General features: G+C 49.1%; 2 protein-coding genes across 2 annotated transcripts in view; both read right to left on the bottom strand.

Moving 5' to 3' along the window:
* Positions 1-138: 138 nt before the first annotated feature.
* OPA3 (outer mitochondrial membrane lipid metabolism regulator OPA3) overlaps positions 139-14664 on the bottom strand; it is a 59033-nt gene continuing 44507 nt past the window's right edge. Inside the window, exon 2 of the mRNA XM_033223697.1 lies at positions 139-1800. Within this exon, the coding sequence (XP_033079588.1) occupies positions 1400-1800 (401 nt within the window). The 3' untranslated portion in view covers positions 139-1399. The remainder of the gene's footprint in view (positions 1801-14664) is intronic.
* LOC117091408 (60S ribosomal protein L7a-like) lies at positions 9912-10799 on the bottom strand. Its single transcript, XM_033223695.1, has one exon. The coding sequence runs from the start codon at positions 10775-10777 to the stop codon at positions 9977-9979; it is 801 nt and encodes a 266-aa protein (XP_033079586.1). The 5' UTR covers positions 10778-10799; the 3' UTR covers positions 9912-9976.

Consider the following 14664-nt stretch of genomic DNA (forward strand, 5'->3'; position numbering starts at 1 on the left):
TAACTCCTGTCCTCGAGCAGTCCTCTTGCTTTGGCCTCCTAAAGTGCTGGAATTGCAGGCGTAAGCCACTGTGTCTGACCTTCTTTCCTAATTTCAGTGACATTTTGCAGACGCACATCATGATTCTCAGGCACATTCTTAAGATCTTTACCCCAGAGCTCCTTTAATTATAACAAGCTGACAGTCTATGTAAAAAGTAGCATTCAGAGTCACAGAGCTCACCCACGCCCCCTTCAGTTGTCGGGTGGGTAGGTCCTATACCCTGGTGGAATACCCCGCTTGGACAGGGGGACCTCAGGGCTGAGGGACCGGTAGTCCCCCTGGAGGAGGCCTTTGCAAGAAGGAGGGCGGAGGGAGACCTGGGCCAGTCCAAAGGTAGGAAGAAAGGGCGATCCCTGAGTACTCTGAGGGGCAGATTTGGAGGGAAGTTGGGCGAACTGACGATGACTTAGGTAGTAGAGGGACAGGCCGGTCCCTAGCAAAGGCAACTGAAGAGGACAGCGAGGGATGACCAGATAAAAGGACAGTAGCAGTAGGTCCAGGACTGGGGACTGGTGAGCTAGAATGGACTAGCCCTGGTCAAGATGGGTTTTTCCTCCCAAAAGGCCACGTCCTGCTGGAACAGACTACAGAATGGAGGCGTCGCCCTGGAAGACCCAGCATAGCCATGCCAGTAGGGTGCGCCATAGGCGGAAGAAGAGGGGGGTTCTGTTGGGTCGATCCACGCAGGGAGGGGAGGATGACAATGGCAGGTACTAAGATGGATTAAGGTCAGGAGCCACAGGGTGGTGACTCATTGGAGCTAACACTGTGCAGGATTCACCCCCACCTTCCTTCCCCCTAAGACTGAGGTACATGGAAGGGGGCGGGTCGGGAAGTCCGTACGAACTTTGTGCATCTTTACAATGGTCTGTACCGATGAGGTGGAGGTAGGGGGTGTTTGGTGCAAAGGATGAGCGTCCTAGGGGAAGGCTCCACTCAGGTGAGTGAGGGTGCGGGTGACAGAATGAGAGGTGGCTAAATCCAGGTGCAGAATCCAATTTTCATTTGCCAAAAGAGGTGGACGTCCTGCTGGCCTACCTAGCCGGATGGAGGTGGGGTCTGATAAAAGACGCTGTCTTTCCAAAGTGCTCAACCAATGCGCTGGCAGGGGCGGGGTGGGAGAGGGCGGGTTCCTTCTTGGAACGTTCCACCTGCAGGAGGCGGGGAGTCCCAGTGGAAGGTACCACTGGAGCAGTTTAGTAGGGAGATTGGGCCAGCCCAGGATCTCCGGCGCCCTCGAAGGACTGGGTGGTGTCAGCTGGGCCGGTCCAGGATGGGACAGTGCGGAGAATAGGCCAAGACGGAGAATTCGCAGTCCAGGCAGTAGTCACCTCCAAGACCAGGGCCCCGAGACCTCCTATTTCTCCGACGCCGGCACAACTGGGGGCGCAGGCGGCGGGTCTGGGAGGCAGAGGTGGGCTCGCACCTCTTGCAGCTGAGCGCGCAGCTCCTCCAGGGCGAGCTGCATCTGCGTGGCCTGCACCTGCGTCTGCAGCTCCTCGAGCGCCAGTCCCAAGTGGCCCATCTCGCCCCGCAGCTCCTCCCTGGCAATGCGTCGCTCCTTTTCCTTGCGGCGCTGCTTCAACTGGTGGCGCCAGTACTCCAGCATCAGGCAGCTGCAGGCGGTGATGAAGATGATGCCCTCGCCGAGCAGCTCCGCGCCCAGCTCGGCGGCTGCCCCCTCGTTCAGCGGCTTGACGGCAGCGGCATTGAAGCCCATGATGCGCATTTTGGTCCGCATCTCCAGCCAGTGGTACACTGCGGGGAAAGACCGGAGTCAGGGATCTTTTGCAGGGCAGCCTCCTGCAAGCTCAGCCACTCTGTGCCTCGATGTCCCCGATGTAGCAATGGGGATGTGATCCCCACAATCGGACGCGTGCTGGAGGGGGAGCCTTAACGAAGACAAGCGCAGGCCTCACACCCAGAATCCTCTAGGGAAAACTTCCTTAACTAATGACTTACTCACGTGAACGTGGAGTGTCAGCTTTTGCATCTTTATAAACACAGAAGATGCTGATGCTCTTTTGTTTTTTTTCTTTAATTTTTCTTCTTTTGAGCCAGGGTTTCGCTCTATCGTCCAGGCTGGAGTGCAGTGCCGATATCACGGCTCACTGTAGCCTCAAATTCCTGGGCTCAAGCGATCCGCCTCCTGCCTCAGCCTCCAGAGTAACTGGGACAACGTGTGTGCGCCATCATACCTGGCTAATTATTATATATATATATAAAATATATATATATATATATTTTGGTAGAAACGGGGTCTCCTTGCGTTGCCCAGGCTGGTCTCCAACTCCTGGACTCAAGCGATTTTCCTGCCAAAGCCTCCCGAAGTGCTGGGTCTACAGGTGTGAGCCACAGTGCCCAGCCCTGAGGCTAACTCTTAATTCCATCAAGAATTCATACTTCGCTGGGCGCGGTGGCTCACACCTGTATTCCCAGCACTTTGAGAGGCTGAGACAGGTGGCTCAGTTGAGGTCAGGAGTTCGAGACCAACCTGGCCAACATGGTGAAACCCTGACTCTACTAAAAATACAAAAATTAGCCAGGCGTGATGGCGCGTGCCTCTAATACTAGCTACTCTGGAGGCTGAGGCAGGAGAATCGCTTGAAACCGGGAGGCAGAGGCTGCAGTGAGCCGAGATCATGTCACTGTACTCCAATCTGGGAGACAGAGCGAGACTCCATTTCAAAAAAAAAAAAAAAATTGTAACTTGATTTTTCACTGCATTCCCCCCCAACCCCATGAACTATATGAAATTCGTCACATATTCTACCTCCTTCCCTTTCCCCTCCCAATTTTTACAAGTGGTTTTTATTTTTATTCTTTTACTGTTTATTTTTATTTATGTATTTTTTTTTAATTGAGACAGGGTCTTGCTCTGTTGCCCAGGTTGTAGTGCAGTGGCACCATCTCAGCTCGCTGCAACCTCCACCTCCCAGGTTCAAGCGATTTCCAGCTAATTTTTGTATTTTCAGTAGAGACGGGTTTTCACAATCTTAGCCAGGCTGGTTTCGAACTCCTGACCTCAAATGATCCATCTGCCTCAGCCGACCAAAGTGCTAGGATTACAAACGTGAGCCACCACGCCCAGCCTTTATTTATTTATTTATTATTATTTATTTATTTATTTATTTTGAGACAGAGTCTCACTCTGTCCCCCAGACTGGAGTGCAGTGGTGTGATCTCGGCTCGCTGCAGCCTCTGCCTCCCAGATTCAAGCCATTCTGGTGCCTTAACCTCCCAAGTAGCTTGGATCAATGGCGTGCGACATCATGTCAGCTACTTTTTTTTGTGTGTGTGTGTATTTTTAGTAGCGACAGGGTTTCACTATGTTGGTCAGGCTGGTCTCGAACTCCTGACCTCAAGTGATCCATCTGCCTCAGCCTCCCAAAGTGCTGGGATTATAGGCATGAGCCACCACGCCCAGACTATTTTTTTTACTGTTTATCGGTAACCTATGTAATTGCTTTGTGCAATGCTTTGTGCTGCCTGAAATTGAAAATATAGACCATGTAAAATATGAAGGTTATGGAAATATTAATCCTGTAGATCCATAATGAAGATGTATTTTTATTTCACTAAACCAGTGGTGTGTGAAGCATTATCATTAAATGCCAGCTGTACTCACTACTTCATATCGTGCCACATTTTTGTTTTCTTTTATTTCAACTTGGACGTTACTGTATGAAGGTTTTACTTTTTCCTAGAATGATGATTCTCAAACTATGCAACCTACAAAAATTCACCATGGGACTAAGATCATCCAGATGTTTGCTCCTATTCTGTTTATTAAATAAATAGTCATGGACACACTGGCTGTTCTCTGGGCTGCTGCAGGACTGTTCTCCTTCATACTGCTCCTCCTGTTTTGAGGAACTTGCATCCTCTTTGTTAAATTTCATTCTAGTTTTCCTGGAGTATATCCCTAAATACATTTTGCAGAAAGGATGCTTAGTACCTCAGTGTTTTGAGTCCTTGAATATCTGAAATATGTTTTTCCACCTTCACATTAGATTAGATGATAAATTCTAGCCCCAGAATGACTAGTTCTTTTTTTTTTTTGAGACGGAGTCTCGCTCTGTCACCCAGGCTGGAGGCAGTGGCACAATCTCGGCTCACTGCAAGCTCTGCCTCCCAGGTTCACGCCATTCTCCTGCCTCAGCCTCCCGAGTAGCTGGGACTACAGGTGCCCGCCACCACACCCGGCTAATTTTTTTTTGCATTTTTAGTAGAGACGGGGTTTCACCGTGTTAGCCAAGATGGTCTCGATCTCCTGACGTCGTGATCCGCCTGCCTCCACCTCCCAAAGTGCTGGGATTACAGGCGTGAGCCACCGCGCCCAGCGTAGAATGACTAGTTCTAAATCCTATTCCTCAGCAGTTTGGTGGCCTGGTTCCATGATGTGTAAAGGCAGACGGGCTTGTTGTCATCCCTGTGGCACTTACATTGCACCAAGATGCATGTTTTTCTCATTCCCCTTACTTTAAACTACTTTAAACTATCTTCTATCCAAATTCTGTTTCTCTCTTTAGCCCTTTGAATTTTTCTTGTCTGCTCAGTAAAGGATTAACCTCACCCAAATAGAGGTCTGACTTTTGCCTTTTACTCCTGGGAGGTAATTTTTTAGTTCTTGGAACGTACAGCCTGAGTTTACATGGGGACTTGGGCCACACCAAATGGTTTGTGCTAATAGTGGTGATTTATGGTAGGGGCTTTGGGCCATGTGGTATCAGCTTAACCTCCAGAGGGGCTAGAATCTAAGGGGAGCCACACAAGAGGTCAGCCTTATCCACATGCCTATCCCTATTAAAAACCCTAGACACCGAGGCTCAGGGATTCTTCCCTGATGGGTGATATCATGTCACTCATCATTACTGGGAGAAGTTAGTGCTGTCCACAACTGCACCAGGTATTAAATTAGCACTTGGAACTCTCCTGGACCCATGGACTTCTTCCCTGGGCTGATTGTAATCTGATTCTTTTCACTGTAATGAGCCACAACCATGAGAATAACTGATCCTAGTGAGTTCTGTGAGTCTTTCTAGCAAATTACTGAAACTGATGGTGGCCTTGGAGACTCCTGGGCTTGCAGTCAATGTCAGAAGTGAGGGTGGTCTTGGTGACCCCCTAACTGTGTCTTATCCGTTGCCTCCTCTCCATTTTCTCCTACCTTTCTCCTACCCCTTCCCAGTCTGGAATGCCACCCTGCACTGATCTCATTTTCCTTTCCTGTTTTTTTCATTGCTCCTTTTTGTTACACCAGTGGGAGGTTTTGTTGACTTTTCAGAACTTATTTTTCCCCCTGATTTTCATAGTCTTCATTTAAAATTTGATTATAAAATGTCCAAACATACAGGGAAGTTTAGTGTCCATTGGGCTTTAAAATTATTTTATTTTTCTGGCCGGGCGTGGTGGCTCAAGCCTGTAATCCCAGCACTTTGGGAGGAGGAGACGGGCGGATTACGAGGTCAGGAGATCGAGACCATCCTGGCTAACACGGTGAAACCCCATCTCTACTAAAAAAAAAAAATACAAAAAAACTAGCCGGGTGAGGTGGCGGGCGCCTGTAGTCCCAGCTACTCAGGAGGCTGAGGCAGGAGGAGGTAAACCCGGGAGGTGGAGCTTGCAGTGAGCTGAGATCTGGCCACTGCACTCCAGCCTGGGCGACAGAGCGAGACTCTGTCTCAAAAAAAAAAAAAGAATGGCCTTTTCCAGACATGTTTTTGGATCACCTGAATATGCACAGAGAAAAAAATAGGCCGGGCGTGGTGGCTCAAGCCTGTAATCCCAGCACTTTGGGAGGCCGAGACGGGCGGATCACGAGGTCAGGAGATGGAGACCATCCTGGCTAACACGGTGAAACCCCGTCTCTACTAAAAAATACAAAAAACTAGCCGGGCAAGGTGGCGGGCGCCTGTAGTCCCAGCTACTCGGGAGGCTGAGGCAGGAGAATGGCGTAAACCCGGGAGGTGGAGCTTGCAGTGAGCTGAGATCCGGCCACTGCACTCCAGCCTGGGCGACAGAGCGAGACTCCGTCTCAAAAAAAAAAAAAAAAAAAAAAAGAGAAAAAATAAACCTGAACATCTACCTCACATAATACACAAAAATTTATTCCACAGGGATTGTTGATCAAAACATGAGAGGCACAAATATAACACTTTTATAAAAAAAAAAAAAGTAGGAGGCTGGGTGTACTGGCTCATGTCTATAAACTCTGTGCTTTGGGAGGCCAAGGTGGGAGGATTGCTTCAGAGAAGGAGTTCAAGACCATACTGGGCAACATGGTGAAACCCCATCTCTACAAAAAATAAAAAAATTAGCCGGGTATGGTGGTGCACCTGCCACCATGCCAGGCTAATTAAAAAAAAAAAATTTATTAGAGATGGGGTTTCGTCATGTTGGTCAGGCTTGTCTCGAACTTCTTTTTTGTTTGTTGTTTTTTGAAATGTAGTCTCGCTGTGTCGCCCAGGCTGGAGTGCAGTGGTGCAACCTTGGCTCACTGCAACCTCCGCCTCCCAGCTACTCAGCAGGCTGTGCTACAAGGATCATTTAAGCCCGAGAGTTGAAGACTGTAGTGAGCTGTGATGGTGCCACTGCACTCAGGCCTGGACAATAGAGCAAGACTCTGTCTCAAAAAAAAAAAAAAAAAAGAACTTTCATTCTTCAAAAGACACCACCAAGAGAGGGAAAAGGCAAATCATAGACTGGAAGAAGCCATTTGCAATACATCAATCTGACAAATAACTCAAATGCAGGACATACAGAGACGTCCTGCCAATCAAAAGGGGGAAAGGTAGAGAACCCTCCTGCCAATCAAAAGGGGAAAGGTAGAGAACCCAGTGGAAAATTGATTGCAATACATCAATCCGACAAATAACTCAAATTCTGGACATACAGAGACCTCCTGCCAATCAAAAGGGGAAAGGTAGAGAACCCAGTGGAAAAGGACTTGACTCACAAAAGAGGACGGTATCTTTTTCTTTTTGAGATGGAGTTTTGCTCGTGTTGCCCAGGCTGGAGTACAGTGGTGTGATCTCGGCTCACTGCAACCTCCGCCCTCTGGTTTCAAGCAATTCTCCTGCCTCAGCCTCTCGAGTAGCTGGGACTACAGGCACGCACCACCACGCCCAGCTAATTTTTTGTATTTTTAGTAGAGACGGGGTTTCACCATGTTGGCCAGGATGGTCTCGATCTCTTGACCTCGTGATCCGCCTGCCTTGGCCTCCCAAAGTGCTGGGATTACAGGCATGAGCCACCACGCCCGGCTGGCTGGGCAGCTTCTTAAAAAGTTAAACAGGCCAGGTACAGTGGCTTACACACCTGTATTCCCAGCACTCTGGGAGGCTACTTATCGCTTGAACCCAGGAGTTCAAGACCAACCTGGGCAACATGGTGAAACCCCTTCTCTACAAAAACATCACAGAAGAATTTTAATATTTTCACTTTTTCTGCCACGCTCAGCTAATTTTTGTATACTTAGTAGAGATGACGTTTCACTATGTTGCCCAGACTGGTCTCAAACTCCTGACCTCAAACTATCCACCCACTTCTGTCTCCCAAAGTGCTGGGATTACAGGCATGAACACTGCACCCAGTCAAAAAACACAAAAATTAGCCAGGCATGGTGGCGCATGCCTGTAGTCCCAGCTACTGGACGGGGGTGGGGTTGAGGTTGCAGTGAGCAGAAAGCGTGTCACTGCACTCCAGCCTGGGCGACAGAGCCAGACCTTGTCTCAAAAAAAAAAAAAAAAAAGGAAAGAGCTATTCATGCAATAAAATGGACCATGCATTGTATGATTTCATTTATATGAAATGCTCAAATAATGCAATCTATTGAGGCAGAAATCTACTGAGATCAGTGATTTTTAGGGGATGAAGGAAGAAGGAGAATGGAGAGTCACTGCAAATGAACGTGAGGGATCTTTTGGAGATGATGGAAATGTTCTGAAATTGGAATGTGGAGATGGTTGCATAACCATGTCCGTTTACTGAAAATCATCAAATCGTACTCTTAAAATGGGTGAGCTTTGGCCGGGTGCAGTGGCTCATGCCTGTAATACCAGCACTTTGGGAGGACAAGGCAGGTGGATCACGAGGTCAGGAGATTGAGACCATTGTGGCCAACATTGTGAAACCCCGTCTCTACTAAAAATACAAATATTAGCCGGGTGTGGTGGCAGGCACCTGTAGTCCCAGCTACTCGGGAGGCTGAGGCAGAAGAATCGCTTGAACCCAGGAAGCAGAAGTTGCAGTGAGCTGAGATCACGACACTGCACTCCAGCCTGGGTGCCAGAGTGAGACTCTGTCTCAAAAAAATTAAAAAATTAAAAATAAAAAAATAAAAGAAAACAAAGGGTGAGTTTCATGGTGTGTAGATTATACCTTGAGAAAGCTGTTTAAAAAAACAAAACAGGCCAGGACACGGTGGCTCATACCTGTAGTCCCAGCTACTTGGGAGGTTAAAGTGGGAAGATTGCTTGAGCCTGGGTGGTTGAGGCTGCAGTGGGCTGTGACTGCACCACTGCACTGCAGCCTGGGTGACTGAATCTCAGAAAAAAAAAAGGCCAGGCGCGGCGTCTCACATGTGTAATCCCAGCACTTTGGGAGGCCAAGGCAGGCGGATCACCTGAGATCAGGTGGGCGTGGTGACAGGCGCCTGTAATCCCAGCTACTTGGGAGGCTGAGGCAGGAGAATCACTTGAACTTGGGAGGTGGAGGTTGCAGTGAGCCAAGATGGCGCCACTGCACTCCAGCCTGGGTGACAGAGAGAGACTCCGTCTCAAAACACAAACAAGCAAAAAAGCCAGAACACCGGGGTCCAGGACCTCTCTCACTGGAATTAGCAAATACTGTCTGGAATGGTAGGTGGGTGGGTGGGGGGGTGAGGTTCACAGTCTCTATGCTGGGCCCGAGTGGATCTCACCTAACTCAGAGACCTCAGGAATGAATGTCTGTATTTCTGAGGTTTTTGATTTTCCAGAATCTAAACCCCTCTATTGGACTGGGGACACGCCACTGCTGTGAGTCCGAGTCAGGAACAGCCTGCAACAGAAACTGGAGAAACCCATGGCTTCCCCATATGGGGACTATTCTCCCACAACCAGAAGGCTGCCATATGATGTCACTGGGAACCCAGGCTCCTGGTTCAGCCCTACCCTCCTGATTACGGGGCTCTTAGCCACAAGCCCAAAAGACGCCTGCCACCCCTCAGCATCACAGCCTCCTTCCAGGCAGGAGGTGGGGGCAGGGGTGTAAGAGGAAGTGTATGTCTAATCTGTCACTTTTTTTTTTTTTTTTTTTGTTGAGACGGAGTCTCGCTCTGTCAACCAGGCTGGAGTGCAGTGGCCGGATCTCAGTTCACTGCAAGCTCCACCTCCCGGGTTTACGCCATTCTCCTGCCTCAGCCTCCCGAGTAGCTGAAACTACAGGCGCCCGCCACCTCGCCCGGCTAGTTTTTTGTTTTTTTTTTAGTAGAAACGGGGTTTCACCGTGTTAGCCAGGATGGTCTCCATCTCCTGACCTCGTGATCCGCCTGTCTCGGCCTCCCAAAGTGCTGGGATTACAGGCTTGAGCCACCGCGCCTGGCCTAATCTGTCACTTTTTATGGAAAAGCCACTGAATTTTACAGAACCCCCATGCCACATAGCCATCCTGTACTATAGGGGGGTCTGGGAGGTCCATTGTTCTTGGCTGGATACGTAGTCACCCTTCATTTAATTGGGGCCTTGTGTAGCGGCTCAGGCTTGTAATCTCAGCACTATGGGAGGCCGAGGCAGGAGGATCATCTGAGTCCAGAAGTTTGAGACTAGCCTGGGCAACACAGGGAGACCTGGTCTCTACTAAAAAATAAAACAAAATAAATAAGATAAATTTTTTTTGAAGGAAAATTTGTATTTTAATTATTTTTATGTACAGAAAACTCAATAGTGTACATTTAACCCAGTTTAGTGGCAAGTTCTTTAGCTTTTGCCTTTTTGAGCTTGGCGATACGAGCCACAGACTTGGGACCCAGGACATTGCCACCCCAGTGACGGTGGATCTCATCGTATCTGTTGTTGTCATTGGTCCTGATAATTTCCACTGGCTTAGCCAAAGTGCCTTTGTCTTCCGAGTTCACTTGTGTAAAGGCGAGAGTGGTCCAGGTCTTCCTGTGGATTAGACGTCCCAGTCTGGCCTTCCCCTTGATAATGCAGTAAGGGACCCCCATTTTACGACACAGGGCAGGCAAGAAGACAACCAGCTCGATGGGATCCACGTCGTGTGCAATCACCACCAGCTGAGCTTTCTTGTTCTCCACCAAGGTGGTGACGGTGTTAACTCCTGCTCGAAGGACAGGTGGTCTCTTAGTGGGGACATCCCCTTTGCCAGCAGCTTTCTTCTCGGCCCGGGTCAACAGCCTCTGCTTCTTCTCTTGCTTTATCTCTGGTCTGTACTTGTGGGCCAGCTTAAGCAGCTGAGTAGCTGTCTGGCGGTCCAGGGCCTGGGTGAACTGGTTAATCACAGGAGGCACTTCCAGTCGCTTATAGAGGATGGCTCTCTGCCGCTGCAACCTGATATAGCGGGGCCATTTCACAAAGCGGGTGAGGTCTCTTTTGGGCTGGATGTCCTGTCCAATGTCAAAATTCTTAGGACTTTTCTCAAACAGGGGATTCACCACTTTCTTGGCCTCCTGCTTTTTCACGACAGCAGGGGCCAGAGCCACCTTCTTTCCCTTGGCCTTCTTTCCTTTCAGCATCTTGGGTGGCGGGAGGAGCAAGATAAATTTTTTTTAGAGAAAGAGTCTCACTCTGCTAGCCAGGCTGGAGTGCAGTGGTGCAATGATGGCTCATTGAAGCCTCGACCTCCTGGGCTCAAGCAAACCTCCTGCCTCAGCCTCCTGAGTAGCTGGGACTATGGGCACGCACCACCACACCTGGCGCATTTTAAAACATTTTATAGAAATAGGGTCTCACTATGTTTCTCAGGCTAGTCTTGGACTCCTGGGCTCAAGCGATCCTCCCACCTTGGCCTCCCAAAGTGCTGATATTACAGGTGTGAACCACCATACCTGGCCTGAACCTGAAATCTTGGGGAAGGCTTCAAGGATACAAAGAGACCCCAAGGATCCATGTTAGGGTGTGGGGTAGGTCCAGGGCAGTGGGGGGGGGGTGGTACCCATGGTGCTGACAGCCCTCTGACTTGGAGTCCCCCAGGGCTTCATGCTTGCTGCAACCCAACAGACAGACTCCTTGCTGAGAAGTGGCTGCCCAGCCAGGGACTATAGTTAGGTGCAGTTAGGTGTGGTCAGGGCACCAAGTTCTAGGAAAAATAAGCCAGCCAAGTGAAGTGGGTTACTTCCAGCCCTGGTCCATACAAGCCATGCTGTGATCCTCATGAAGACCATCCCCAGGCTGACCTTGAAATAAACACACTGAAGATAGCAGAGTTGCAACAGCCTGAGTCCCTGAATGACTGTGTGGAGGAGGAGGGCTGCCCTGCCAACCTGTTCCCAGCTAGTACAGCTGTGCATTGCTTAATGACAGGGACACGGTCTGAGAAAGGCATTGTTTGGTGATTTCGTCATGGTGCAAACATCACAGAGTGGGCTTACACAAACACAGAGTGTGGCCTGCTACACACCTAGGCTACGTGGTCGAGCTTTCTGCTCCTAGGCCGTAAATCTAAACAGCATGTGACTGTACTGAAAATTGCAGGGAGTTATAACACAATGGTAAGTATTTGCGTGTCTAGACACATCTAAACGTAGAAGAGGTACAGTAAAAATACGCTATTATCATTTTACGAGACCACTGTTGTATATGCAGTTTGTTGTTGACAGAAACCTCATTATGTGGTAACATTACTTCACTGTTTTGGTTTTTTTTTTTTTTTTGAGATGGAGTCTCGCTCTGTCACCAGGCTGGAGTGCGGTGACGCGATCCCGGCTCACTGCAACCTCCACCTCCCTGGTTCAAGCGATTCTCCTGCCCCAGCCTCCCAAGTAGCTGGGATTACAGGCATGTGCCACCAAGCCCAGCTAATTTTAGTATTTTTAGTAGAGACAAGTTTCACCATGTTGGCCAGGATGGTCTCGATTTCCTGACCTCGCAATCCACCCACCTTGGCTTCTCAAAGTGCTGGGATTACAGGTGTGAGCCACCATGCCCGGCCCATGACTTCACTGTTTTATTTTGTTTATTTATTTATTTATTTTTGAGACAGGGTCTCACTCTGTTGCCTAGGCTGGAGTGCAGTGGCAGAATCTCAGCTCACTGCAAGCTGCAACTCTCCAGCTCGAGCAGCCGTCCCACCTCAGCCTCCTGAGTATCTGGGACTAGAGGAGCAAGCCACCACATGTGACTAACTTTTGTATTTTTGTAGAGATAGCATCTCTGTATATTGCCCAGGGGCTGGTCTCAAACTCCTGTGCTCAAGTGATCCTCCAGCTTTGGCCTCCCTAAGTGCTGGGATTACAAGCATGAGCTACCACGACTAGCCTATTTTTATTTTTAATTTTAATTTTTTTTTCTTTTTTTTGAGACAGAGTCTCGCTCTGTTGCCCAGGCTTGAGTGCAGTCATGCAATCTTGGCTCACTGCAACCTCCAACTTCTGGGTTTCAGTGATTCTCCTGCCTCAGCCCCCTGAGTACCTGAGATTACAGGCACACATCACCACGCCTAATTTTTGTATTTTTAGCAGAGATGGAGTTTCACCATGTTGGTCAGGCCAGTCTCGAACTCCTGACCTCAAGTGATCTGCCCACCTTGGCCTCCCAAAGTACTGGGATTACAGGCCTGAGCCACTGTGCCCAGCTGTATTTTAATTTTTATGATTTATTTTTATTTGTAGAGGAGGAGTCTTGCTATGTTGCCCAGGCTGTTCTCCAACTCCTGAGCTCAAGCAATCCTCCTGCCTGAGCCTCCCAAAGTGCTGGGATTACAGGTGTGAGCACTGCAACTGGCCGACGTTACTGTTTTAAGAGCAAGAAGGAAACTCCATTCACTCAGTATCATTACACATCTTGGGTCTCTGTTACAGAATCAGCATCTGTAACTATAAACCTCTCAAGGTTCCTGCTAGTTTTCTTAGCCAGTGAGCTACCTGATATCCTTCCAGTAAGTTCTTTTTCTGCTTCAGTTAGCCCAGGAAGGTTCCTGTTGCTGGCAATGCAGAGTCATTTTGCAACTGTTTACTCTGGGCTAAGCAGCTTACTAAGTGTTTTGCATGTATTGATTGATTCACTTTCATAATAACTTTACAAAGGAAGTTCTGTTATCAGGCACAAGATACCCAGTGACTGGCCCAAGCTCGCCCTACTGAGGCAGAGCTAGGGACTGACTCCAAGCATTTTGGGATCAGAGCCCATGCCCTTCCCATGATGCTTCACTGCTCTCGAGACGAACGATCTAAGCCTAAAAAGACTGCACGCTCCATGCACGTTCATAGCAGCCCTATTCATAGCCACCACGCGGCGGAGACAACCCCAACGTTCCACAGAGGTATGAAGAAACAAATTGTGCTCTAGCCGTACAATGGACTATTATTCAGCCATAAAAAGGGATGATGGGGGCCAGGCGCGGTGGCTCACGCCTATAATCCCAGCACTTTGGGAGGGCGAGGCAGGCGGATCATCTGAGGTTGGGAGTTCGACAGCAGCCTGACCAACATGATGAAACACTGTCTCCACTAAAAATACAACATTTGTCCGGGCGCAGTGGCTCACACCTGTAATCCCAGCACTTTGGGAGGCCAAGGCAGGCCGATCACCTGAGGTCAGGAGTTCAAGACCAGCTTGACCAACATGGAGAAACCCCATCTCTACCAAAAATACAAAATGAGCTGGGCGTGGTGGCGCACGCCTGTGATCCCAGCTACTCAGGAGGCTGAGGCAGAAGAATCGCTTGAACCTGGGAGGTGGAGGTTGCAGTGAGCTGAGATCATGCCATTGCACTCCAGCCTGGGCAACAAGAGCGAAACTCTGTCTCAAAATAAATAAATACATAAATAAATAAATAAATAAAAATAGGAAATTAACCGGGCATGGTGGTGCATGCCTGTAATCCCAGCTACTTGGGAGGCTGAGGCAGGAAAATCGCTTGAACCCGGGAGGCGGAGGTTGTGGTGAGCCAAGATCGTGCCACTGCACTCCAGCCTGGGCAACAAGAGGAAAATTCCATCTCAAAAAAACAAAAACAAACAAAAAAAACAAAAATTAGCCAGGTGTGGTGGCAGGCGCCTGTAATCCCAGCTACTCAGGAGGCTGAGGCAGGAGAATTACTTGAACCCGGGAGGCGGAGGTTGTAGTGAGCCGAGATGGCGCCACTGCACTCCAGCCTGGGTGACAGAGGGAGACTCCATCTCAAAAAAATAAATAAATAAATAAAGGAAATCAAATCAAGACAAGGCAGGATGGGAGTCTACTTCAAAACAAAACAGAGAAAAAAGGGGCTGCTTGTGGTGGCTCACACCTGTAATCCTAGCACTTTGGGAGCTGAGAAGAGTGGATGGCATGAGCCCAGGAGTTCATGACCAGCCTGGGCAACATAAAGAGATACCCATCTCTACAAAAAATTAAGAAATTAGCTGAGTGTGGCTGTGGCACACCTGTAGTCCCAGCTACTCTGGAGGATGACATGGGACGA

This window comes from Trachypithecus francoisi, unplaced genomic scaffold, assembly GCF_009764315.1.
Source record: "Trachypithecus francoisi isolate TF-2019V2 unplaced genomic scaffold, Tfra_2.0 Lachesis_group12, whole genome shotgun sequence".
NCBI classification, from domain to species: Eukaryota; Metazoa; Chordata; class Mammalia; order Primates; family Cercopithecidae; genus Trachypithecus; species Trachypithecus francoisi.